General features: G+C 44.9%; 1 protein-coding gene across 1 annotated transcript; it reads left to right on the top strand.

The window, feature by feature from the left end:
- On the top strand, window positions 1-25,388 carry CDC42EP4 (CDC42 effector protein 4). Its single transcript, XM_066616694.1, has 2 exons — window positions 1-113; window positions 22,663-25,388. Exon 2 carries the CDS (start codon window positions 22,804-22,806, stop codon window positions 23,827-23,829), a length of 1,026 nt encoding a protein of 341 aa, XP_066472791.1. The 5' UTR covers window positions 1-113; window positions 22,663-22,803; the 3' UTR covers window positions 23,830-25,388.
- The last annotated feature ends 2,494 nt before the right edge of the window (window positions 25,389-27,882 follow it).

Genomic DNA, 27,882 nt, shown 5'->3' with positions numbered 1-27,882 from the left:
GACTGGAGGGGCTCCGGGGCAGCTGGCGTGCCATGGAAATATGGGAGCGCAGAGGCTGAGCCGGGGTCCAGCAGCCGCCCTCTTCCTTCCAGCCAGCTGGGGATCGAAAGCAGGTAGGGATGCGGAAGGAGGGCTGGTCCCAGGTGTTCCCGCAGGGCTAGGTGGGTGTGTACGGGAAGGGGAGTGAGCACCAGATGGATCTTTGTCTGCTTGCACTGCTGCTGCCGCTGGTTCAGCTTCCTTGTGCAGGGAGATTCTGCGGGCAGGGAGTGCCTCCTGCCTGCCTTGCCCTTTCTTTGGGGAAAGCAAAAAGCCTCTCTCTGGTTCACCTTCCTCTCCCTGCTTGGCGCTGGATCTGATTCCACTCAAATGCTTTTCTTCGATTTGGAGAGCAAGCCTTAGCTCGCCAGAAAATGATTTTCCAAAGAAGAAAGGGGAGGGGGGCGTGGGGAATCGCCCATCAAGAAGGGCAAGAGGCGCTTGCACCACAGGGACACTCTCCCCCCCCCCTTAAAAGCCACAAACCAAAAATTGCTCCCCAAAATTGCACAATTGAAAACTGCTGCTCCTTGGCAGGCTGGCACTCAGGGGAGCCATCGCTTTTTGTGACAGGCAAGCCATTGATGGTCTTCCCCAACTGCCCATTTATCCCTCCCCATCGTGTAGCTTCTTCCCAAGGAAGGAAGGCAGGCAAGGGGGGGGGGAGGAAGGACCACCACCACGACCAGAGCAGGAGAAAAACCCACTGGAATCATGATTTGCTTTTTTCATCATTCTAATAACTGGTGGAAGAGCAAAGCCCCCCCCTTTTTTTAGAGTGGGGTTCAGTATTTGGGATGGCTTAGGAGATCTGATCCATCTAGGGAGGTTTTTCCATTGTCTCGGAAAAAAGCGAGCGTGTCTCTTTAAAACCCGGTGAATGAATGAATGCCACGGGTTGGAGAGGAGTGCTGCAGTCCGGGGTGTGCGTGGAGACCAAAGTAGAGCGAAGAGGGAGAGTTGGAGGAAGTCGCAGGGTGACTAAATCCCTGGATCTGCTTAGGTATCATTAATTAACACCCTTGGAAGGAGGGGCTCGCTGGCGGCTTTCTGGCAACCCAGGAGTAGCCCAAGCAAAGGATCTCTTTCCTGTTCTCCTCCCCCCTCCACACACACACACCCCCCGCATGGCTCAGTGGGAATCTTCGCCCCTGGTGGGACATGGACTGTGGGGGTCGGTGCGCTGGTTGCTTTGAAGCCTTGGGTCGAGCTTGTGTGGCTCCAGAGGGAGGGAGGGAGGGCACTTTGATCTCCACTGAGCTGGCTTTGGAAAGGAGCAGGTAGGTGGGCAGAGCTGCTTCTGTGAAGCCAGAGAAAAGTCTTGTGCTTGGCTCTGAAAACAACTTCTTCGGTGCTTTCTTTTCTTTCTCCACTGGAAGCAAGCTGGGAGAGTGTGGTGGGGTAGATCTGGTGTCTGTTTTCCTCCACTTCTATCCAAAGTTTGAGTGGCTTGGAAGTATGTGAGCGAATGTGCAGGAGTATGTTGACTGGTGTTGTCCCCTCCTCCCACAAACCACAGTGAGCAGCTACTCATCCTGAAGCAGCAGCAACAGCAAGGTCTGGGTCTTTTTGCAGCCTTGGGGGAGCAGAGGCACTTCTCATCCTTATTCTTCCCTAGTCCCTTTTAGCAGTAGGACTATTGGTTTGTTATCCCTTGTAATGGCTTCAAAGTGTCCGGGTGAGAGAGAGCTGCTGCCTCCCCCCCCCCAAGCGGGCTTATTGAAATTCAGCTTCACAAAGAGCTGTGAAACAGAGTTCCAGACAAAGGGAACTGCTAGTGTTACGCTTCTCGTTCCCCTGCCTTGCTTAAATTTCAGGCTACCCTGCCAAGTCCTGGATGAGTGGCTCTGTTGTGCAGCTCTGAGGTCTGCTCCCACAATAGACAGGGATGAACTTGTTTGAATGTTTTCTTGCTGGCTCCCAAGGCGGCTTTTTTCACTCCTGCAAAACAAATCTGCATGCCTGGCTCCATCTGAACTGGGTGTTCTGTGTCTGAGCAGTGATGATGCTCCCTTAAATGTCAGTAGCAGGATGTCAGCCAATGTTTGGGCCAGCAGTCCACAGATGTGCTCAGTTATTTAACTGGGTTCCTACACAACACACACAACCTTTTCAGGGGGCTGATAAACAGCTTGTGTTCTTGATCCCCCTCCTGTCTAGCATCAGTATCTTTTCAACTTCATCAGCCATTCCCTGCCTTGCCTTAAACTCAGGATGATTCAGGATTTACATGCATCACCAAACAGAAAGCAACTGTGATAGGATGAACTTACGCATGTGCACTCCGAGAAGTAAGTTCCACTTAAGTAAATGCATAAGATTGCTGTCTTGGTAGAGTGGAACCAAGTGGAATGAAGAAAATTCAATCCTCAGTCTGACCTAGAGCGGTGTTAAAGCATCTAGCAAGGCATCGGCTATTAAGTTTTTCCCTTTGTGTTTTGTTTCAAACCAGGAAGTTCCACCTGAGTCATGACATTTTCTGGACTAATACTAGCCTGGTGCTCCTATTTGGAATTTATGATTGCGGAATTTGTGTCAAACATGCAGGGAAGGCCATGGAAAGAAATAGGTTCATCAGTTTCACATAATGTGCAGTTGTGAAGTTTCTCCTTTTCTGTAGTGCTTGGGGCTGGAAAATGTTAAATGGCTGAAGAAAAGTTTCAAGTCAGGGAGGACATGGCTTCTGGCGTCTCTTTATTCTCTGGCTAATGTTATGTCCTTAGCCTTAGATGGCGAGAATGGCATAGCTTGACTACCAGCTGTGTTAAGGGAAGATTGGCATTTTACATGCAAGGCTAGAGCATAATAATACAAGGTCCCTACTGGCAGTTAAATTTGCAATCCTATGCATGCTTCCCTGTGAGTTAGTCCCACTGAATACAATGGGACTTACACAAAAAACCCATCTATGTTTACTCAGTAGTAAGTAAAATATAGCGTAAAACCTTCTTCTGATAGCATTTATTTATTTATCCTGCCCTATTCGTAGCTGCCACCCCCTCACCTCTACTGGTGGTGGCATAATCAGAAGGCCTCCCTCAAATGACCTGAGAGGACAGGTAGGATTATATGGACAAAGTGGTCCCTCAGATACCCTGGTCCCAAACTGTACAGGGCTTTAAAAGTCAAAACTAGCACTTTGAATTCAGCCCAGAAATAACTGGCAGCCAGTGTAGCTGCTGAAGCAGCAATCCGACCGAGTTGAACTGGGAGCCCCAGCAACCGACGGGTGGCTATGTTCTGCACTAGCTGCAGTTTCTGAACCATTTTCAGAGGCAGCCCCACATAGAAAGTATTACAGTAATCTAATCTACATGTCACTAGGGCATGGGTCACTGTGGCCAGGTCTGAGCAACCCAGGTATGTGTCAAAGCTGGTGAATCAGCCAAAGCGGAGCAAATGATCCCTTGGCCACAGCCACCACCTGGAAATCCAGGAGCAACTGCGGATTCAGAGGAACTCCCAAGCTGCTCCTTCAGAGGGAGTGCAAACCCATTCAGAACAAGAAAATAGCCCAATACCAGGTCATGGACTTCCAGACCAGGAGAATCTCTTTTCAGGATTTAATTTCAGCTTGTTTGCCCATATCCAGATTCCACCTGTCTCCTGCTTCAAGGTCAGAGGTAACACCCCCTTCCTCAGAGATGAATTAACCATGTTCCCTGTCCACTTGGCCAGCCCTGCCTGGGCTGACCTCGCACTCCAGACAATCCTGTCCACATCCTCACGTTCTACAAACTGAAAAGAATCTCAGCTGGAAGAATAGACAGGTGTCCCAGGGACATAACAAGGTACAATGTGGTGTCCAAGGATTTCCAGATCTGATCAACCTTATCAGTAAAGTGCATTTCCAAAACCCTCTGTACTCAGTGTTTATAGCTGCTGGCAGCTCATTGGTCCTGCATATGTCATTACTGGTGACTGGTTATTTTGAGCAGGAACCAGTTAATTAAGAGTTTAAAATCTCAATTTAAGTTCTAGCCACAGCACATGCAAACTTTTGAGTTCCTGGGAAGGCAGTAGAGCTGCAGGTGTTGTGATTCTTCCATTCATGATTAAACTTAGTCAACTGTTGATGTAGTTTCTGTGATTCTGGTTGGGATAGTTGAGAAACTGGGGTCTGCCAAACTCCTGAGCATCTCATTTATTCTGATACAATGCCTGAGATGCTGGTGATGCAAAAGACCAGAACTGGGATGACTTTGGGCTCCACTTCTCATGCTTTGGTGATTAATATGGTGTAGCAAGTCGGTGTCTTGCTTCTCTCAAATGCTAAATGCCACTTACACAGTTCTTGCATGTCAATATCTCTTCTTCAGCACACCTGCCCATGGACTTGCTTTTCCAGTCCCTGTTGAAAGATGTGTGTTTAGCCCTGCTTTTTCTTTACTGGTAAACCTGGCTACCTGCTGGAGCAGGCAAGCATAGAAACAAATAAGCTTTGTGCAGCTTGCAAAATAAGCCACAGCTTAAAGAAGTTTCGTTTGACTTGAGGCTAGATGTCTTGATCCCCCCCCCCCAAACTCCTTGGGAACAGCTCAATTTTTGCAGTCTGCTCCATTCTGACAATCGGCAATTATTTGCCTTGCTAGGCCCAATGCAATGCTTGTTGCCTGAGAAGTTCCTTCTGCAGCATAGAGTGTTTGGTGAAGTGCTTGTCAGTAGTTCTTAATCTATTTTTGTCTTAAAGCAAAGTACTACCAGCAAATGAGCAATGGCCAGGTTGAACCTCTAGGAGAGAGATAGTAATCTTTAGGCAGTCCTGTGAACTTCCACTGAGACCAAAGTTAAGAGTGCTGCTTTCCTGCCTGTAGGGTCCCAGGTTATTGTGCCCAAAGGGTAGTGACTTACAATGGCTCTGATGACACAATTTGGCTTCTGCTGAGCTATGCATTCCAAGTTCATTATCTGACATGACTATTCAAAGCCTAAACAGTATCCTGAACTGGTTACAACCAACCAAGAGGTCTGTTGTTTCACCTGGCTTTAAGAAACCTGGCCATGGCTGCCTTTGGACCATTCAAAGGCTTGCTCCTGCTAGCCACAGAAACAAACTTTCTCTTTGTCTCTGTCCCCAGACACCCTATGGGGTGACTGTCCTGTTCTGCCTTTTTAGAGAGGGGCAGCAACTTGCCCAGTGAAAAGAATGTAAAATGCTTGGATATTTTGGAGCAAGCAGACCTCCTTTTAATATCTGAATGTTTTTATAAAGATGACTTCAGCTTGAGAGAGTGTCAGGATTTTGTAGCACCTTGTGGTCATGATTTCCCCATGCAGGGTTGAAGATTAATCAGTCACAATGAGTTTTTTAACAAAATAATCAAACACAGATTCAAGTTTTTCTGTGATTAATTGGGGAAATGAATAAGATGGGATGAGCAGCTCTGCTGTCATTGTGCTGGTTGCAGGGATACACCAGTCCCTATGTCAACCTTCCCAAACAAAACAACCAAGATGATTTGCCTCTTACATTTGTCCAGTTTGACAAATGGGTTTGAACTTGTAACCCCATGTGTGGTTGTGGCCTTTGGATAGATGGTGAGAATGGTGTCACTTGGCTGCCAGCTGCTTTAAGGGAGAAAGCAATCATGAAGACCATTTGAGGGCAAGGCTACAGCATGACAAAGCAGAGACCCATCTGGCCCCTTTTTCCGCTGTCACAGTCCAGTAGCTTTATGAGGAATTGAATAAGGCCTCTCTGATGTCCCATTGATCAGCCCTTCACTTGCAAGGGAGTGGTGCTGCTGGCAACTCAGCCGTCCCACATGTGTGTATCTCTGATATAGTGGCGGCTGTGGCTTTTCATCTAATAATAGGAAACCACAGGTAACTTACTTGGACAGTGTGCATTTTGAAACTGATGTCAATACATCTTTTAAAGCTGGGTGTTTCCTAAAGAGATGGGTCTTGAACTTTTGTTGTTGAAGGTGTTTTGGTTGTGAATTATAGTTACAGGGGAAAACCACTTCATAGCAGTAGCCATGTTTGAGGCAGCAAAACCATCCAAGAGTCTTATGACGCTTTGAATGCCAACACATTTACTGTAATGTTAACTTGCTTGAACTAGAGCCCACTTCACCAGATGTTTAAATTGCTAACATATGCAAGGCTTCATAGAGAGAAAAGAGTGAAGTAAAAAGGCTATGAAGTGCAAGAGATCTCTGACCATTCTTAAATAGAGTTTAAGTGTAAGAGGTAAGTAGTACAGTATAGTGTAGATTCACAACAGCCATAATTACCAATCTACCTGGCTATGTTTCTTAAGTTATGTAGTGAGGGAGGAAGCCATGGTCTCAGTTTAAATCTAAATGGGGACAGTGCTACCAAGGAGGTTTGTTGAAAGATCTGGTCCCCATGTTTGTGTGTCTAACATGTGGCATGTTTCTGGTTAGTGGTTGTCTTCTTAGCAATGGCAGGTCTACCACCCAAGTCCTACAAGAAGGAAATGTCATTGTCAAGGATTGTTGGTGGTTGATACACTGGAATGGTTTCAGCTAGAAACTGTAAGGAATTATTATTAAGAAGGAGGCAGAAGAAGAAGATTTTCTTAATAAAGAGGAGGAAAGGTTTTAGCTAGGAGCTATAAGTAGCAAGTGATATTCTGTCACTGTCTCTTCTGGGTCTCTCCTGCATTAGGTTATTTCTCGATATCATTTTCAGTCTGTCTTTTCACATCTTTGGGTGTGTATTGTAGTTTTAGGAATGCCTGATTAAAAAACAAACTTTCATGTGTAAGTCCCTATCCAAGCTGGAACAAATGTAGTTGTGTCATAGGGTTTGGTGTATTCTGGGTAGAAGTTTATAGGTACATGTAGCAGTCTGGAGGGTTTCTGGTATAAAGTAGTGCTTATGGCTGTTGTGCAATTGCATCGTGGTGTCCAGAAAGGGAAACTGCTACATGGATTTGTCTAGGCCAGGGGTGTCCAAACTTTTTGGCAGGTGTCACATCTTTCCAACGCTGTGTTGGGGACCGAAAAAAAATTAACTTACATTTCAAATTTGAATAAATTTACATAAATGCATACTTTAGAGATGGAACTTATATGAATGAATGGAGGTCTTGCAATAGCTCATGGCTTATAAAAGGCGTCGCACAAAGCAAAGACGACCTTTCCTTTGCTGCCACTACTGCATCGCAGACATGAAACAACAAGCGGTGGAGGGAGCCCACATCCCACAGTTCACATGAGAGGTTGGCCATCATGCTGAGAGCAGTTGCATTGGGACAGCACGGTTTCCAGCAGGTCTGTGGAGGACCAGAGCTCATTGGAGACTAGGGACTCCTCGAGTGCCGCAAGTGGCCCAAGGGCCAGGGTTTGGACACCCTTGGTCTAGGCTCAGTAGTTGGAATTCTTGAAGGGCTTTATGAATATCACTTCAGGAGGGGTGCCGCTTCATAAATGCTGGTGGCAGAACTAAGCAATTGCTAGATTTTACATTTTCAATAAAATGGGGAGTAGCAGTTGCTGTGTTTGTCACAGAAACCCTAGTGCAAACTGAAGCATGTCCTGCACCCAGCAGAAGCTAATCAACTCAAATGTGCATAAAGCTTCCTGCACTCAACCTGCAGACCTTGGGACTTCTCCCCCAGGCTCAACTTTGTGTCTCTTGTCTCTCCCCCCCAGCCCCCCTCCTTTGTTTTGCTTAATAGCCAGTCTGAATAAGAGGTTTTCCAGAAAGCTTGCTCATTGCTTTGTTATCTGTGTTGGTCCCTAATAAAGGAATTGCCCTGCTTGGGCTTTTGCATGCATTAAGTAAATGAGCTCTGCTTGTATTATCACAAATAGTTGCTATTGTAAATTCTCACTGTGTTTATCTTGTAAAACTTAAATGTACATAGGAATCATCAGATTGTACCTCTTGCATTTCATGACCTTTTGATTTAATTTCTCCCTTTGCACATATGCGTTTGTGCGCACCCCAAGGATAACATCATGCCTCTGATGAAGAGGACTCTAGTTCATGAAAACTTATGTGACAATGCATTTGTTGGTCTTGGAAGGGGATAGTTTTAATTTTTGCTGCTACGCAGCCTTGCACTGATAAAATAGTAGGCTCAATATATGCTGAAGTGTTTGTTTTCGTTGCTTGTCTGTTCAGATTCCAGCAGCTATCGTTGCTCCAACCACACTAGCCTGCTGGTTCAATTTACATTCTTCACACCCTTTCTGTAGTGTACCTTTTGAATGTAGATCTGGAACAAGGACAGCTGGTAAAACTGGAGTGCAGGATCAGGAATTTGGTTCAGTGACTTGAGGAAATTGTGCTTCTCTTGTCATGAGCAGGATAGATGATGCTGGTCTTGAATGCCAGTCTAAATGTTTTGTGAGGAGTCATGGGGTGGGAAAATATGAGTGCCACAGAATTCCCCGCCACCCATCCACCTACCCCAACAAACTTGCTTTTTGAGTGAATGATTTTTCGAAAGGAAACATCAACAGCCAGGTAGCACTGATAGGCTTACACATTTAGCTAGTTACAGTACTTTCTTAAAAGCACATGGGAAGGGGCTCTCCAGAATACTCTTCATTGCCTTTACAGGAGAAATCAGCATTAAACAATAAATAAAGAAGACTTTGTTCCCTACTCCTTCCCTTTCCTATTCTAGATGAAACGCTTAATTTGTTTTAAAGGGTGGTGATTGCAAAGGGTTAACTTGCACTCTAGTGATTCTGATCAAAGCTCAGCTCCTGTGACCTTTTCCTCCCACATAGTGCTGCCTTGTGATCCAAAATGTGCCGTGGACCTTTCTGGGCTGTATTCCAGGCCTAGCCATGTGTTCAGGGGCAGGCATTTGTGTTGGGACAAGCTAGGCCTGAAAAAGTAGAGAGTTTTCCCTTTTTATCTGAGCACCAAGGTAAAGAATCCCTTGCTTGTGAACAAGATGTAGTAGGACATTCCCAAGAATTAAGTTATTCCAATCCCAAGTATCTTTATGCAATTGCACTTGGAATATCTCTTCTATGAGGTGCTCTTTGTTGAAATGATGAATACATGGCAGGTTCATGCAGTCTGTTCTGCTCAGCAAATTCACTTGCTGAGAGGATAAAACAGGAGTATGGGCTTCTCTAGAGGAATGCCCTATAATTTCTGTGTGGATAAAGCTTTCCCCACCACTTGTAAGAAAGATCCAGACAGTGAATAGGGCATGCGTAAAAATATGTGAACTGAGAACCATGTAGGCCACCCTGAGCTTCATGCTGTATTATGTGCTCGGGCTATAAGATAGGCTGGAACATATGCTGCAATATGCTGGGTGCCTGATGGCAACCGTCATGGGTTTTGCAGTCCTAGGCAGGCAGAAACTGTAGGAAATCAGGCCATGAGAGAGCCATCATACCTGGTTGTTGGGCCACATTCAGCTTGGTGGATCACCAGTTGTGGAAGCCTGCTCTATGGTGAATCGAAGAGTCTGTCAAGATTGCCACCTTGATGATGCAGATTTCATTTGCCACAGGGACCAGCATTCTTGTGATAAGTTGACCACTATCCAGTCTTATCATTTGGTTGAACGACATATGAATCTTGCCCATCATGTTATGAGGTTTTCAGTCTCTCTTGGCAGCTTACATTGATGTTGGGATAGGAGACAGGAAAACCACTGGATGGTGGTCAGTCTTGGTATGAATAATTCCACTGACTGACACTGTTCAAGGGTGGGAGATAGCCAGCTGGGGATAGCCAGCTCAGTGTCTAGATTTGCTTTGATTCAGTGCCTAGACTCTTTGGCACAGAATACTGAGGATAATAGAGCCATCCCCTAACTTAAGCTAGGGTATGCACCAGTTGGATCACTACATCAGTGTATCAAAACAGAGATGTAATTGATTGCATATCTGGCTTTTTTTTTTTAAGGGCGATTGAACTGCCATGTTATAGACTGAATTATAATACAGTACTTGGGCTTTAGTCCTAAACACAGTTTCAGGGGAGTAAACTGAGCTGAACCCTGAGGGAATTGCTCCCAAGTACACATGTGTATAATTACTTTTTAATGCTGATTCAAAAATTAGACTTTGATTGGACCCTAAGCTAATCTTTTGACTTAGATGACCCCAACGCTGTTTACTTTCTGTCTGGGATGCATGTGTAGCTCTTCAAAGCTGGGAGAGACACGGGATAGTGCCACTAATGCTGGATGTGAGCCTAGAAAGAAAGGGAAACTGCTTAGCTCAGTGTTTCTCATACTGTGGGTCGGGACCCACTAGGTAGGTCCCCATTCATTTCAGGATTTTATTTTTAATATATTAGACTTGATGCTACCAAGGTATGTGACTGCATTTGGGGAAATGTTACAGACCTGTACTTTTAACAAACTACTATGTATATTCTTTTAACAATGTTAGTAAATGGGACTTACTCCTGGCTAAGTGTGGATAGGATTGCAGCCTAGGATTGTTAAAATTTTTCCTGCTGATGATGATGAACAGAAGGATGATGTCACTTCTGTTCATGACATCACTTCCTGTGGGTCCTGACAGATTCTCATTCTAAAAGGTGGGTCCTGGTGCTAAATGTGTGAGAACCACTGGCTTAGCTATTTTATTGTGCTTCCACATGGGGCTTTGGGACCTTCCCCGGTTCCTACTTCCCCTGGCTCCTTACCAACCCTTTCTAACCTTCACGCACAGTAATCAGAGAATGGATAGATGGAGAAGGAGGGAGTGGAATGTGCCCTTTGTGTTCTACAGAATCATTATATTCTGATTGGAGAAACTTTGGTGGCTGCTTTCTAGGCCTTCTCTGAGTTGCTGAGATATAAATTTGTCTCTCTTATTTATTTTTCACATTTTTATACTGCCCTTCCTCCAAAGATCTCAGGACGGTGTACACAGCTGCTCCCCTCCTTTTGTCCTCACAACAACCCTGTGAGGTAGGTGAGGCTGAGAGAAAGTGATTGGCCCAAGGTCACCTAGGAAGCTTCATGTCTCTCTTCCCCCATTGTCTTTTCTTACCTTCCCTCCTTCCTTCCCATGTGCTACCTCTGATTTAGTGGCAGTACACTTCTGAATGCTGGTTACAGAGGTGCAGTGGTGGAAGAGAAGTATGCCTTCTCTCTGCTTGTGTGCTTCCCAGAGGCAGCTGGTCCACCAGTGTGGGAAACAGGATGCTGGACTGGATGGGCCTTTGGCCTGATTCAGCAGGGCCCCCCACTTATGTTCCTTTTCTTATTTGTATGTTTAGATTGTAAACCTTCTTGTTGTTAGTCTTGCCTTTGTACAGTGCTTTGTTTTTTTAGGTGCTTGAGAAATAATGCCTAATAATATTTACTCTTCTGACTGTAGAGAATGGCCAGTGAGGCTTCCGTGTGCCCCGCTTCCTTGCTGATCAGCTTGAACTAGACACCTTCTGTAAAGGAGGGGATACAAAAAACAAACTAGACACCCTGTGTATTTGAACATAAAGACAGTGGGTTGGAACAATATGATAGATTTGTCTGACCTTGAGACTAGCCACCTGTTGTCTTTATGAATTTTTTGAACTGCCTTGGCAGCCTTCCTGTGCTGATTATCCGGAGATGGTTCTTGAAGCTTTACTCTCCCTCTAGCTGTCTTGAAGGAGTACTATGATTGTCACAGGGTCTTGTCTCAGTTCGTGCTCAACTTCAGAGGAGACAAAAAGTCTATTCTTCCCACTATGTGAGTAAAGCAGGAGAAGTGTGGACTCCCTTCTTGTGCAGCACATTTGATCATGGGTCTGGGCAGTAAAGAAAGGGAGCAATGCAACATCCTACAGGTATTTGTTACTCGTTCACAAAGCAGGCGGTTAGTGGTGGGGAGATCCTTCTGCAAGCCGCCTTTTTGCTCCAGTGCTGGAGGAAGGGAACTCAAAGGGCAAAGGCTGATGTGTCAGAGTGGGAAAGTTGGATACTAATCCATGGTTTTCCTGATAAGGGTAAGTGAGGTTTAGATGCAAAGTGACCAGTCTCCTTTTCTAAAGTCAGAAGTGCGTAGAGACATTCTAGATTAGGGTGCCAGGTTTGTGGAGTGCTTTCAGATGGTCCCTGAGGATGCAATAGCTCCAGAGAATAGAGATCTCTGTGTTTCATTCTGGGCATTATGGACTTCTAATGCATTCCTGCAAGGCTGGATTTGTTTGTGTAGTTTGTAATTTTTTTTATTAAGTGAACTGACCCAAATGTGCCCTGCCTCTGCTCTTACTTTGGTTATTTAAGTCGCTTATATTTTAAGTACTGGCTGGGTGACCATCCTAAATGGCTGTACTGACTTGTCCGATATCAGTGGTGTTATCAAGATAAGTATGAATAGTCGGCATTGAGGTCTCGAACCCAGACAGGCTGGAGACTTGTAATCATACTCTTTCATATTCTGTAACCTCCATTGAGTAAAGGGAGAGGAAGAGAATGGCAGCGTTGTTAGCAAGTGCTGCAGCATACCTGGACCTTCTTTAAGATTTTTTTTTAATCTTCTGCTCTGGCCTGACATGGGCAATGAGTGATAGATGCTCAGGAAGCAGAACCATGAAGAAAATGCAGAGGTGCACCAGCAACAGAGAACAGGCTGATACAGAAGAGCAACTAGAAGCCCATGGAGAACATCCTTGGAAATCTGCTTCTCCACAGTGACATATATCAGTCCTAGGAACTTTCTAGAAAAGCAGTTACTGTGTTCTTAGTGGGATAAGGGGCCGTGTCCCAGAAAAGTGACTGTTTCTACCTAATGGAGTTGAGGACTAATTAGATACATTGACTGATTTTAGGTTACCCTAAAAATGAAGGGTTAACATGGCCTATATGGACCTGAGCTAGGTCACCTTTTGAAAGTCCTTTTCAAAAAGTCACCTTTTGAAACCTGCTGGTCTTGGTTTCCCATCTCATTTAGGGGACAGGGTCATGACCTGGTTTCCTTAAATAAAAGTAGACAAAAATCAGTTTGTAGTCTTAAAGTAGACATGACTGAGGATAATCAGCTTCTGTTGGATAGTTGTTGGGTGGTGTCCTTTTTTTCTTTAAAATAAACCGTCATTCCTTAGCTGCAGAGTATCACAACTCAAGTTACAGGCTGTAGTGTGGTCACACAGAATTTCAAGTGTACTTGAGCCAGTCCAGCTTTTGGAGCAGGGAATGTTGTCCTGCCTCATCAATGGGCCCTTTGGTGAAGAAGCATGCCAGCTTACTTCAAATCTGCAATGCAACAGTCATGAGAGTGCAGGGGGGTTGGGTCAGAGTAGAGTCTTGGAGCAAAGGATGGGCTAAAGATCCTGCTCAATGCCAGTTCTTCATACAGTATGTACCATCAGTGCCAGACTCCTGTGAATCACTGTGCCATAAGGGCCAACCTTAAGGTTTCTCATTGGGTCCTGTTTTCTTATTCACCTGGCCTAACTGGTTCTTTCCCTTCACACTGCCACCCCTTAAGTACGTAGTGTTGGGTGTTTTGTAGTATGTATTAATTGTGCCATGCACAATACGCAAATGGTGTGGTGACCTTTTTATCCCCTCTCTGGGAGCGACTAAAGCTTTAGTCACTGTAGTGAGCATTTTTTGCTCTGGGTAACTAGTTCTGTCATATGTAGCTGCTTTAATGGGCTAGGAGAGGCTCCCCTTGGGGCATGTCTTCATGGCAGCTGCATGTGCATCCTTGAACACTAGAAAGCGTATAACTAGAAACACTGGAAGTGTCCTTGAAAAGGCAGGTGCCTTTTTCCCTCAGTGGTTACAGTGCAAACATGGTGAGACAGCCGGCAAGACACGCTCTAGTTATGCAGTCACCCGTTAGCCACGTGACTGGAAAAGAGCCAGCCTCTGCTGAAGCTCCCAGTGCATGTGGCCTTCAAGTGTTGTACACAGTATGAGTGTATTTGCTCCCTGAAATATGCTCTTAGCTGGTACATCCTTAAACAGCACACCCCTAGTATGTGTATCAAATAGACTATTCAGCAATGGCAGCTCCTTATACACAGCACACCTAACAAACATCTTGGGGGGGGGGGTGTTGTCAGCTGACCACAATCTCCCCCTCCCCTGTTTTTCTTCAGTTGTATGTTTAGGGTGCTGGCATGGCATCAGTCTGAGTGCACAAAAACAGTCTGCAGGATTTTCTCCCTGCTTGACTCCACTGTGGAGTTGTGAACTTCACACTTGCACCTGTGCCTGCCTAGGTGGAGCAACCTGGAGCTGGGGAGTGTGTGGAGAAGAGGCTGGGCTGGCTGCTGGTTGGATAGCACTTGCTAGTTTCAAATTTCATACCACACTGAGCTCTGTTCTTTAAGCTGGGGGCCAAGGATCAGCGGAACAGCTACTCTTCTGGAAGGAGAGTACTGGACAGGCATGGGTGAGAGTAATCTACGTTTTTATTTTTGGTGGCTGAAGGAGAATTCATTTGCTAAGTTGGTGCTCAGATCCTATCTGCCTTTTGATTTGTGGGCCTGGCCCAGTTGCTAGCTGCATCCAGTTGAGCATTCTGTTCTTGACAGCAGAAGCATAAGAGTAGGGCATAAAAGCAACAGCAATTGCCCTGTTTGTCCCCAGCTTCTGATACTTGAAGGGTTTTACTCTGGAACATGGAAGTTTCATTTAGCTATTGGAAGGGGTTTCAGCAGACCTAGCAGGTAGAACATGCTTCAGGTAGGCAGAAGACACTTCAAAAAGGGAAGGTATAGTGGAAGTGATGTGGCCGAGGGAGGATCTGTAGCACCCGATATTGGGAAGAACTGCCACTCCAGTTCAGCATTTGAAAAACCATAGCTCAATGGTAGAACATGTGCTTTGTATGCAAACTATCCTGGGTCCAGTCCCTGGCCTCTGACCTAAAAGAGTCAGCAGCAAGTGATGGGTAGAGATGGTTTGAAAATGGTGGTGTTTGTTTTACTCAGAAGTAAGTCTATGAGGTTTAGTAAGACTTAGGATTCTAGCCTATCTTACCAGAAACACTTCTAGTGATGGGAAAGACTTTTGCCTGAGACTCCAAATAGCTGCAGCCAAGCAGAACAGAGAAGACTGGGCAAGGGTGGACAAGTGGTGTGCCTCTGAGTAAGGCAGCTTCATATGTTCATGAATAATGTTTTACTATTGCCTGTGCTCTAAATTTCCTCTGTTGCTTATATGGGTTTGCTGCTTATCTGCCAAAGGCCACAGCAGAGTAGGGGTTTGGCAAATGTCCTCTGTGCACTGGCTCCAGCCCTCCCTGAGAAATGCTCCCTAACCTCCCAGCTGCCAATAAAGACCGGCATGCTACTTTTACCTTTATTGCTGCTACCCACAGAGCTTTTTGACACTCTTTCAAAGAAAGAGACATCTGAGTGCACAAATAGGATAAGGGCCTCCTTCTAGGGAAGCTGAGCAGAAAGGGAGATCCAGAGCTGTGTCTTCCTTGGAGATACAAGTGCACTCGGTTCAAAAAATAAATACAATTTTGTTAGGTGCCCACAATCTGTATAAATTGAGCAAATCTGAAAGATGCATCTTATCTTGCACAGTTTGTTCTGGTTTTGGTAGTCATGGGGAGCTCCCTCCCCAACTGGTGGAAATCTTTCTCAAGTCATCTAACTACAGAAATTTCAGCAGCTGTGCCTTCCCTGCTTTCCAGCATACCCTTTTGCAAGCATGAGGATTAGACACTTGTACTTATACACTTGTACAAGTGTACTTGTACACTTTCCATAACTTGTAGTTATGGAAAAGGCTTCAGGAGTCAACCTCGAGGCAAAATCTGGAGCCGGAGTCCCTGAGGCAGTTCATGGCTGAACACAGTTACGTTCTGGCAACTCCTGCGACGCCGCTGGAACCAACCGTATTGGCCTCTGCCTTTCCATTGGACCATTTCAGCGACATGGAGAGGGGGGATTTGCTGCATGGATAACAGCCTATCCTCCATACCTGCTTTACTCAGGCTTCGCGCACTGGAGAGGACATTCTGTTCCAGAACCACTATTCAGAGCGTGACACCATAGTCTTCCAAGACTGAAGGATGCCAACAACTTATCTTCAAACGAAAGCTGAGGGTCTCAGCAAACAGTTCTGTGTTTCCCCGGAACGGAAGAATAGGTTTCACTGACATGCTGGCATTGCCTTCCCTACTAATGACCCCCCCCCCATTCCCTTTCAAGTGGTGAAAAATGGATGGGGCTTGTTGCCCCATCATTTGGGCAGTGGTAGAGAAAAAATATTGGGAAACACAAAATGGGCACAGTGCACTTCTGGAGAAGGGGCAAGCATTGCCTCCTATGTTACTTCTCTTTCAGATATCTATGGTATATTTTACATTAATGCTCCCATCCTAAATGTATTCCTCTGAAATCAGTCTTATGAATTTTGATGGAGTAAAAGTAGGCATCAAGTAAGCATGCTTAGAATTACAGCTCTATTTTACTTTTTAGTTTATGCTTTGGCGGTAGTGGAGAAATTACCTGTCTGGTGGAGCATTTTCCCCTTCTGGCATCACCTATGCATTTATGAGGCATTTCCTCACCCCAGTTTAAAGTATCTTGCTGTTAAACAAAAAAAGATCTGACACACGTGAGGGCCAGCTTTTGTTGCACAGAGGTAGGGAGAGAAATTGTCTGAGAATTTTCTTCTTATTCCCTTCTGTATAAAGTGTGAACAAAATAAATCCACCAGGTGGAAAACACTAACCAGTGGTTGGATTGCTCTTTCTACATCTGTGTACCCAACACAGGCCATTCCCCTCTGTGCCTGGAAAGCCCCTGAGTTTTGAGCCTGCAAGTACTGTCTTGGCAGAAGCCATAGAGCAGCATGACCTTATTTAACTCTCGCCTCTGCTGCTGCCACTGATCAACAATTGGTTCTCTCATTAAATTCAAGTGCAGATCACATTAGTTGATGTGACACAATTCATGCATCCCAACCAAATTTCAGCTCTCTTTTTCTATTGTTAAAGCACTGCTGCATGCTTACTCTGACTGTATTGTATCTTCTCATGTAACTTGTGTCTGTAGAAGTGGAAAATTCAAAGACAGCGTTCCCAGAGAGGATGAAAGGCTGTTTGCATGCCAATCTATGCAACCATTGTTGCTGCATCTACTTGGCTATAGACCTGGAGTGGCCACATGCTTTCACTCAGTGGCAAACTATGCATGCTGATGTATCTGTGTCTTCTCCATTCTGACCCTTTCACCCCAACCTTTGGGGTGTACTTTGGGTGTCCTTGTAATCAACAGCACCTTGTTTGCATGCAAGTGTGACCCCTGAGGGTATCTTTCTTCTTCACTAGGAGTAAACCAAGGTAGTATTGTCCTCTTTGCTGACCCTGAACCACTTGTTCACCAATATGTAAACCAAGAGTAATTGAGCTGCTTCATAGTGGTTCACTGCTTTTTCTGTCCATCAGTCCCTTGTCGGACGATGAAAATAAGACATAAGGGAGTGTGACTTACCGATGCCCTACAACTGATTGCACTTTATGGCCAAGTGACCTCTCTGAGGTACCAAAACCTAGCAGGACAGGAAACCCCAAGGGCTGAGTCCATATTTCTTAGGACTCCAGGTATGGTTAAAGGAAGCTTGTTAGTTTCTGGTCTCTTTTTTCCTGAATTCAATTTTTGCTACAGCCTAGAGTTACTGATATAGCACTTCCCAGATCAAGATTGACAGTCGAATTGAAAATCTCTATAGCTTTTTCGGATTGGCCTATCTCTGGAAGCATAAACTATGAAAGTTGATAACAGAGCCGCCCATTGTTCAGCAAGATAGACGGTCAAGCTGAAGAGCCTTTTTCTGTCCCATACCTCAGATGCTCCCTGCTGGGAATTTTCCTGTTTGTGTAGAAGAGCCAGGGAATCCAGTGTTTTGTAGCCAAGCACAACTGGCAGAGCAAAGGCTCATGTTCCCCTTACTGTAGGACTCAGTAGGGAGTATGCATTGCTAGATAAAGCAGGAAGATTCTATTCTACCTCTAAAGAGAAGAACCTTTTGATATTTAAATGTTTACCTATTAAGTCTACAGCCCTAGGACTTGTTTAATCAACCCAAGGTTCAGATCTTGCCTCTTCAGTGACTTTGTTATGTGATCTTAACCAAGAGTGTCATGATCAAAGTTAAGTAATTCTGTTTCTTAAAACAAAATACAGCATTCTGCACCAAGACAGTCTGAACTAATCCAGATTGGACAATTGCTGCTGACTTGGCATAACTTATTCTGCAAGTTTTAGGAAGGAGCAAAGGTCTATGCAGAGGGCTAAAGCTCTGTCCTTAGTGACAAGAGAGGATATCACAATCACTCCTCTGGCTTTGGGGATTTTGCCAGGCATTGTTTCCCCCTTTGTACACCTGTGTTTGTAGTCATAAGGGCTGGAAGCTTGAAGAAAAAATGAAAGCTGAGAACCTTGAGAAGCCGAAACCTGCCAATACACATTAAGCACAGAAGAAATACAGACATTAAATGCACACAACCCTGAGGATACCCTTGGCATTTGTGTGTGCTCATGCTACAGCAGTTCTCTGTTTTTGGTCTCTCATATTGCAGTGGGAACTCTTAGCTTTCACAGCTAGGAGATGGAGGAGCTAAAACTCAACTGGAGCATTTTGAAATTTGTGATATTTCTTTTCATGCATACTCTAATTTGAGCTTTTGCTTCTCTGCGAACGTTGATTTCAACATTGGCTGTAACTTCAGTTTACCCTCAAATAATTTACCCTCGGGTTCCCGCTACCAGAGTTTGTAGACCATAAGCTGCTTAGTCCAAAAGTCATGAACTTTTGGCTGTTTCTGACAGTGCAAATTCTGAGTGTGGCCCCATTTTTACTTTGGTTGTGGTCCTGCAGTTGGATGAAAAGTGGCAACTTGTGGTCTTTCCTCTAGTGAGTTTTGTTCTCAGGTCTTGCCAGCCCATCAGCCGCCTGTGAGGTTGAAACTAGTGTGATACTGAATGCTTGTCCTCAGATTTGAGGGTTTGTGTGAAAAATCAGTCTCCTTTTTCTCCTCTGCTTTACATCATTCTGAAGCTCCATGAGGGCATTTTGGGCTGGTTGAAGCTCCATGAGGTGCCCTTCTGGTACTGTACTTTAGTACCACTAAAGACAGGGAGGCATTGCAGGCTGGGTGAAGCTCCATGAGGTACTCTGCTGGTACTGTACTCTGGTACCACTAGAGACAGGAAGGGCTATTTTCTTTCCTAGTGATCCCAGCCAATTAGGGATCAGGTAGCAAACATGATGTCACATAGCCAATTGGTTTAGGATAAGTGGCATCACTGAATATGTACAAAGGCAAATGTTAGCACATAATTAAAGTTGCAAAAGGGAGGGAATGTTTTCATTGTTGAGGTAGTGTGGTTGCCTCTCGGAGGAATATGTGGCAGTTTCACTGCAGCAGAGCATGGGAAAGCAGGGAACATCCAAGATGTGTACAAATTAGGATAATGCCTGGCCATGTTGTATTATTTTTAATGGAATGTTCATCCCCATTCACATTCTGATGCAACTAAATAGCTGGGTTAAGGCTAGGGAGAGTCAGCCTGGTTATCATGGCAAAAGAGGCATGTTCCATGAAGTCCCATGAACGTGTGTGTGTGTGTCCTTTCGATCACTAAAAGGGGGGGTTGCATTTCAGGAGGAACTAAACTCTCCATCTCTCACCATCCTTTTTTTTTTTTTTTTTTTTGACATAGATCTGGGCAAGCCCAACTTGAGGGCAACACTGGAGCTGACAGAACCACAGTGATGGGGGGGCAAGGCTGACTGCAGTCACCATCCTGAGCACTGATGGGCTCTTTGTCCTTCTGTGTAAACTAAACAAGTGTGTGTTTGTGTGGTGTTCTTAATGGTTTTCTCTTGGCTTGCTCTGTACAGTGCATTTTTGGCAGCCACTTCTCATGGCCTGTACTGTCTGTCCTCAAATCCTGCAGTGTCTGACTTACTGCTTTCTTTATTCTCTTCAAATTCCCAAGTGCCTTTGCTCCCTCTCTATATAGCTGTTACCTTGAGCAGCCTTCTGAACTGCCCATTTCAAACATACAAGTAATAAATGAAGAGTATCTATCTTTGGAGGGAGCGGGTACTCGGTTCTTCTTGATTGGTTTTCTCTCTTTTTTTCATCCTAAAAACATAAGAAGAGCCCTGTTGGATCAAGCCAAGGGCATGGCCCAGATGAAGCATGGCCCAGATGAAGCACTCAAGAGAACAATATACCTGTATCCTGTTGTCACTTCCTTACATCTGGCATTCAGAGATAGACTCCCTCTAAAACCTGGAGACTGCATATAGCTTGTAACTTGTGATGGACTTTTCCTCCATTAAGTTGTCCAATCCCCTTTTAAAAACATTCAAACTTCTAAAGAACTGTTTCAAAATAGCAAAGAATTTTTGTTCTGCTGCCCAGAGTTGTACTTCTCTTGCACATAAGTGGAATTATTGTCAAACTGCTTAGCTCAGATTGTCACGGTAAGATGGCCATGGTGGAGATACAATACTTGTCCACTCCCTTTCAGTTCAGTTGTAGGCTGAGCACAGCTACCATTCCATCTGCTTCTAGTCTCATAACTTCAGCGTAATTCTGAAAACATGAGCAAAATAAGAGTTGTACAATGCCTGGACTGGAGGCACACTTGAAACTATAGGTATGCGCCACTTAATGACGGGGATATGTTCTCCTATCCCTGTTTTTATGAGATTAGGTCCTTAAGTGAACATTCAGTCCAATCTATTGCCTTCGTTGTGTAAACAAACACTCCCTGCCAGATACTAGCTGGCTGCACAGGCTACTGGAGATAGATGGCCTCTTCTTAGCATTAAGAACCTCTCTGCTGTATAAACAGACAATCTGGTGCAGGCTATGGGAGGTGCGATTGCCTCATTAAGAGCCTCATTGTGCTTTGACTACTATCATATATGTGGTCCGTCATGAAGTGAACCGTTGTTAAGTGGCAGATGCCTGTATTGTGCAGAGAATCTCTTTGCTTTGGATATGTACCCAGTGAATGGCATCCTTGTTTCCTGTAGCAATACCTACAGGTTAAAAACAGTTGTGGTGACCCTGAGAGCTTAAGAACATAAGAAAGGCCCTGCTGAATCAGGTCAAGGACTTATCTAGTGCAGCTTCCTGCATGGCCCAGATGGAGCATTCAAGACAACAAGATTCCTGTATCATGTTGTCACTTCCTTCCTGTCTGAAGGAAGGATGGTGTGGAAAGTCCAAACAGATGTTTCTGTGTCTAACAAGGGTTTTGATATGACACTGGTTAAGAACCATAGCTTAATTGGTAGAACCAGGAAGAGACCTAAACCATGGCCAGTCCGTGACCAGGTTACTTGATGGAAGAAGTTACCTGCCAATGGTTCTTCTGTTTATTTAGGAATATGCTTGTATAGGTAAGCCAGGTATTAGTATCTCTGAAGTATCAGCATCTCTTACTTATACAAGGCATATCTGTACTACTTCATTCTTTCCCGTCACCTTGCTAGACTGGTTTGATGGCATGATCTCCTGTTCGCAAACCCACGCTTGTTACTGATTTACCTTTGCTTTCTTCAAGGTATCTGCACACTTATTTTTAGAAATTCTTCCATTATTGCCTTGACAGTAACCACATTAGCCACGTCTAGGCTATGAATAATACTATCTGATTATGCCCAGCTTTGAAAAAAAAAAAAATGGGGGCTGGTCTGAAGCTATGTATAGAACTGTAAAGAAGGAAAAACTTCCTTAAAAAAAAAAAAAGAAACCAAAAAAACCTTAAGGTACTTTGAGCATGGTAGATGGAATGAGTTTCATTCATCACAGGTGATGTCATCAGCACTAACTAATAACTGATTGGTACGTATCTATTGCAGCAGGGCTAACTGTGTGGTTTTAGCTTTTCCCAGAAATTGATTATAGTAATGCTGAAACATACAAAACCAATTTGACTACTGAATATGACAGGACCTAAAAATGGGTGTGTACCATGGCTTCTGAAGAACTAGCACATGTACTTGCCATGGTATTCATAAGAGCAATTGCTAATAGCACTGGTAAAATCTTAGTTCTACATAAGCTAGATCTCATGATTTGAGGGTGCTTGGCTGTACTTCAAGGGGTTACTCAACCTCTGCCCTATGAATGTATGAGACACTCCAGAGTGAATTAAGCAGCATTTTAGATGGGATGGATGGCCACAGGTGAAAAATAACAGTATTGTGCAAGTTGTGCTGAAAAGGGGAGTGGAAAGTATGCCTTGAATATTGCTCAATTTGCTGCAAATGTGCACATCAGCCATGTTTTCTAAGAGCAGACAATCATTTCTGTCTCATTCCTTTTTCTCTCAGTGATGTAAGCTCAGTGGAACAGCCAAACCTGCCTCCAAGCAGTAAATCAAACATGGAGAAGATTTTAGAAACGTGGGGGGGGGGGAATATGTATCGTTTTGAACCTTGCATCTCTTTTGTTTCCTGCACATAACTTGCTGCTAGACATTTAGCACAATAATCTTTCTCTTATCTGTTAGTGGAATTCTCTGCATCACTGCAGTTTTGAAGCCAAAGTGCCCCATTTCTCACTGTCATCTCTTCTTCAATTTTGTAAAGCCACCATAGATTAGAGCCCATTGAAGATAAGGACTGTAGGAAGTGTCTTCTCATTCAAACACTATCCAAAGAACAAAGTAGATGATGTCACTAGTGTCTTGGTGAGACCTAACCCTCTCTTCTCTCTCCTCTCTGTCCTCTAGACTTGGACTATCTGAAAGCCAGCAAGAGGTTTCAGGCCTCTCTGTGAGGTAGTGGACGTATAACCTTGTCCCTCTGGAATTGAAAGAAATCATTCCACACGCTCCAGGTTCTGTATACAGAGGCTCACATCTGCCACCAAAATGCCTATTTTGAAGCAGCTGGTGACAAATTCTGCCAACTCCAAACGCCGCTCTCGGGCAGACTTGACAGCAGAGATGATTAGTGCCCCTCTTGGAGACTTCCGTCACACCATGCATGTGGGTCGAGCAGGTGATGCCTTTGGAGACACCTCCTTTCTCAACAGCAAGGCTGGTGAGGGTGAACAGGAGGTCACTGAGGAGGTGAGTTCATCCTCCAAACACAGTCTTCTGTCACGGAAGTTTCGTAGCAGTAAACGGTCTCAGTCTGTGACACGTGGTGATCGGCGGGACATGTTGGGCTCCCTGAGGGACTCTGCTATTTTTGTGAAGAACGCAGTCTCCCTGCCTCAGCTCACTGAGAAGGAAGCAGACAGGAGTGGTGGGAAGCAGCTGCCCAAGAGTCTCTCCTCTAGCCCTGTCAAAAAAGCACCTGAAGAGAAGACCCCTGAAGAGAAACAAATGAATGGAGCAGCTGCTGCCCCCAGCTCTGGCCCTCACAGTCCTGGTTTGGAAGAGCGAGCCTTTGGTGATATAACTGACTTGCCCCTAGTGGTGCCCAAGAGCAGCTATGGCTTGAAGCATGCAGAGTCCATCATGTCTTTCCATATTGACCTGGGGCCCTCTATGCTGGGTGATGTCTTGAGCATCATGGATAAGGACCCATGGGAGCAAGAGGATTCTGGTTACCATGGTGCAGAAGACTCCCGAAGGAGTGGGGGTACTGTCGAGCCATCAACAGCCCCCTGGCTTAACCAGGAAAACAAACTTCCCCAGGATTCCGTGGCTCATTACGATGACAACAGAGCAGCAACCTACAGTCCTGGCTCAGCACGCAGCGTTACAAGTCGCCTGACTATGGACAGCAGTTCTATCTCCAGCTGTGCATCTGTTGGGGAGGAACAACGCAGTTCAGCGCCCAGAGGAACAAACCATGGTGTTCCAGAGGATGTGAGGCATGACCTTTCTAAGCAGCCAGACAAAGAATTCTCCTTCATGGATGAGGAAGATGATGAGATAAGAGTATAAAGAAAGGTGGTTTAAGCTTGACATTCCCTTTGACTCCAGAAGAAATAACTTGCAACTGATCTTGGAATAAATGGTGTTGCAGAAAAAGTTGTCAAATCCTTTGCCAGCTTTCTCAGTCTTTAGTCTTCACTACCATCATTCCCTTCAGTGGGTTCTTGAAAAGACTTATATTCCCCTGATGAGTGGGAGGAGTTTGGGGAGGATGGGACCAAGCTAGAAAACCAGATTTATATGCTCTCTCTTTATTAAAAGTACACTATTCATATGTTCCTGGAGTTGCCTAAAAAGGAATTACTCAAGGATATGTGGATGACCTTTATTTTCAGAAGAGGACTCCAGTGTAATAGAAGAGAAACTTATTTTAAGGGTTTGGCTAACGTATCTGCTACCCTTTTAAAGCAATATAGAGCTGAAATACTAGAACAAAGCTCAAAAGCACTTGTTTCTCTATTAATATATATATATTTCCCTTTACGTTTTTATTAGTATTCATTACTTTTTTCCCCCTGTTGCCCAGGAGAGTACTGTTCTGGACCTGGCACAAAATTTGAGGAGGTTGTGTATTCATAGAAAACAAAAACATAACAGTTTTCACTCCCTGTGGGCAGGCCTCTGAGAAGATCTACAAACTTTGGAATTTGAGCTAGGAATTTGAGAAGTCCTTTAAACATCAGAGCTGTCAGAACTCATTGGGAACAGAGATAGGGGAAGATGTACAGCCATTATTTCTTGCATTTTACGTTGGGACCTCTTGGTTCACTTGGGGGGGGGGCTCCTCAAGGTGAGAACAGTCAAAATGCTAGCATTTCTAGCTGCAGACTGCTCACACCTTCCTAGCCCTGGAAGAAAAAATGTTTTACTCTTGATAGGGGCCAGGTGGATCTCTTTATAGTGGCATTTTTTTTAGAGGCACTTTGCTTATCTAAGGCTGTTTGGAATTCCTTGGTGTGAGATGAATTCCAAGAGTGATGGCCAGCTGAGCTTGTCTTATCACTAAAGAGACCAAAATCTATGCCTGTCTGCTGTTTCCTCCTCGTGTAAGCAGACAGGATGTCCTGAGAGACATTGGTGTTACTAAGGCAACCCATGGAGGCTGTTGGAGGAATGTGGCTTACTTGCACATCTACAGTAAAGTCCAGAAGTAGCCTAACCTGACACAGCCTCATCTTGTCTTAGCTAGGATTCTAGAATGTCAGCAAGGCTGACCAAAGCACAAAGACCTTGGCACTCCCCGTTCCAGGAACAATGGAGGTGCTGCATTGTTTGGTTTCTCCCCATAGAAACTCCTTTAAGGCCCTCTCTCCTTCCCACGGTGGGCGGTACGCCTAACATTCCTATCTCCCTGCCCTCTCTTTTTGGCCTTGTTTCACATTTTGCTGGGCATTGAACACTAACTTTTTAAAATATATATATTTTGCCTTTTGTTTGATTAGATGTGCCCATCTTCTGAAGGAGTAGTCTTTCTCCTTCCCTTGGATTGCGACCCTCGTAGCGTGTGTACAGGTGTTTGTTCTGTGCATCTGATGGAGGACTTTTTAAAAATGGAAGTATGTTTTAAAATGCAAAGAAATTAAACTATAGTGAAAAATCACTTTTAAATAACTTCTGGGAGTTTCTTGGTTTGCGGGGGGGGGGGGGGTGAGTGTGTTTGTATGGTTTTGTGGGGGAGGGGTGGAGGCAAAACTGGATTAGATGACAGCTCTTATTAGGTGAGGTCAAAATGCAAAGAACTATTTTTGTCAGAAAGTGGGTAACCCTCCACTCTCTCCCCCCCCCCCCCGGTTTTAGCCCTGTGTGAGCCTGGTGTAATCTTCCAGTAGTGCCACAGTAAAGTGATATAAAGCAGCAATATTCTTTGCAGAAGCACAGAAACTTGCTTTGGATTGTCAGGTTTGGTTTGCCACAGCTCTGCACAAGAGGCAAGTTCAAATTATACTTCCTCTTCCTTTAACCAAGGTGATAATCAAAAGAAACGCAATCGCTTCCCCTCTCCAGTTACGATGGGAGCTAACTGCAATTTTCCATCAACAGGTGAACAATAATTCCTTTATAATCAAAGATTTAGCCACCTAACTTTTGGCAAGCTGCAGCTCCACATCAAGACCAGTCTGTAGAATGCCACTTTCTAGCTAGATGTAGTTCCTTTTTCTAGAGCTTTGAATTTATTGGCTTCACCCACAAGCCAACAGATGTACAGCAGTGTACTTTGTTCCATAAAGAGCCTTTTCGGCAATGCCTTAGGCATTGCACAACACAGAAAAAGAACATGGGGGCCTAGGCCGTCTCTGGTTTCATAACATTCTGTCCTCTGAGAATACTTATCTGATCTTTTGTGTCCCTCTCAGCACTTTCCACACCCCCTGAGGGTGATGTGAACTTGCAGCAACTGAAGTTAGCAGGGAAATGACTTGCCTCAGATTTATCCTTCTGGTGTGTCAGCCTATCTCAGGTTTTACTTTCTGTGCCTGCTGGAGGCTGTGAGAATAGACCCTTATTTGTTGGCACATTTCGGATGAAAACTGCTAGGAATGGTGGTGGCTTAAATCTAGTGTGTGTGCGTGTGCAAAAACGGGATAGTGTGGAATGATATGCATCAAGCAATAACAGAATATCAAGGCTCCGCTTCCAGCATGTTGGAGAGGCAAGTCCCTGTTGTGCACGCCAATGCATAAACAGACAATGCGGGATCTATCTGAGATCCAGTACTTGATACAATGGAAATGCTAGCCTGGGACACTGATCCATTGTTCTGTGAAAGAAAGAACAGCAGCAGCAGCTGGTTGGGGGAGGCCCATGTGCTCAGCTGAATGGCAGGTTCAGCCTTCTGTTTCCAAAACAGCCAATGCATTGGTGCATGGTAGCATGGCCAGATAAAGGGGAAAGTCTGTTTTATGACCATGTCAGAGAAAAGGCAAGGCTGTGAATTTGGAGAAGGCTGGAACTGGGATTTAAGGTCACGTGAAATGATACGCACAAAATGTGCTGGATGATGATGCCATTTGTCCATTTAACCCCTGTGGAAAACTGGTGGTGCTCCCCTTCGAAATAAATGAGTGGTTTGTTCTTTTTACTGCTTTGAATCCCTGCAGCCTGCCAGTCCAGCAGGCTAGTGGAAGTTGCACCCCTGCTTTTTGGCTGCCCTTGATTGGGTTACTACCTGTTAAGCTGATGCACATGAGGGAGTTCCAAGTTTGTCTCCATGTGGGAGCAAACCAGGACTTTGTAAAATATATTTTCATGTATTTTTTGGGGGGGGAGTTGAGGGAGGATCAGGATTGCACACACTCTTCCTGATCCTACCCTTCATGTGTTCAGTTTGAAGGGGGAGGGGAAGAAAGAGAGGCTATAGTATGTGCGTGACTGCACATGGCTGGGGCTCTCTGATCTTTCATTTGCAGATTGTCCAGACAACCACACACCTCACATGCTCTACAAATGCTAAATAGTAGTATTAGCAATTTGAGTGCATACAACACCTTGTGTGTTGCCTGGAAGTAGTTCTTCCAACAAGTTTGTATGGTAAGTATAATCTTTCTGTTTTAGGCTGAGACAGAGGAGCTTGACTAAGGCTACGTGGTGAAAATTCTCAGCTCTGAGCTGCTTGTCTGCTGCTTTGCTCTGTGTACATATGGTGGTCCATCCCTCCCATTCCCCCAGAGCCCCACTTCTTACCTCAGGGTCATCCTGAAGCCAGAAGGACACATCTACTATCCTGTTAACTGTTCTACTCAGAATAGCATGATCTCCCAAGTACCTGCTGTTAGGACTGTGAGTCTGTGTGGGAGTAAGATAATAGGGGTTTTGACTGCCCTCCACGAAGGATTTGACCCTACAGGTTTGTGATGGGATTACAGCCCTGCATTAAGCATAGCTGGCAGCAGGAAGCTGGAGGAGATGGGGAACTGTGAACTGGCTAAGCTTTGCCTTACTGCTGTAAATCCCCTCTATTTGCTGCAGCCCCAGTCATTGGAGCCTCCCAAAGAATGCAGCTGTCCAGAACCCTGCAAGGAAGTGGGAGGAGAAGGGGTGATTCGGACATCCTGCCCTGTACGT

The sequence above is a fragment of the Tiliqua scincoides genome, chromosome 2 (genome assembly GCF_035046505.1).
Source record: "Tiliqua scincoides isolate rTilSci1 chromosome 2, rTilSci1.hap2, whole genome shotgun sequence".
In the NCBI taxonomy this organism is placed as follows: domain Eukaryota; kingdom Metazoa; phylum Chordata; class Lepidosauria; order Squamata; family Scincidae; genus Tiliqua; species Tiliqua scincoides.
Note: the sequence above shows the minus strand (reverse complement) of the source record. Positions and strands in the feature narration are given on the sequence as shown.

Bases quoted from the DNA above. Each gene is read 5' to 3' on its own strand.
- CDC42EP4 (XM_066616694.1), top strand. From the start codon at position 22,804: ATGCCTATTTTGAAGCAGCTGGTGACAAATTCTGCCAACTCCAAACGC.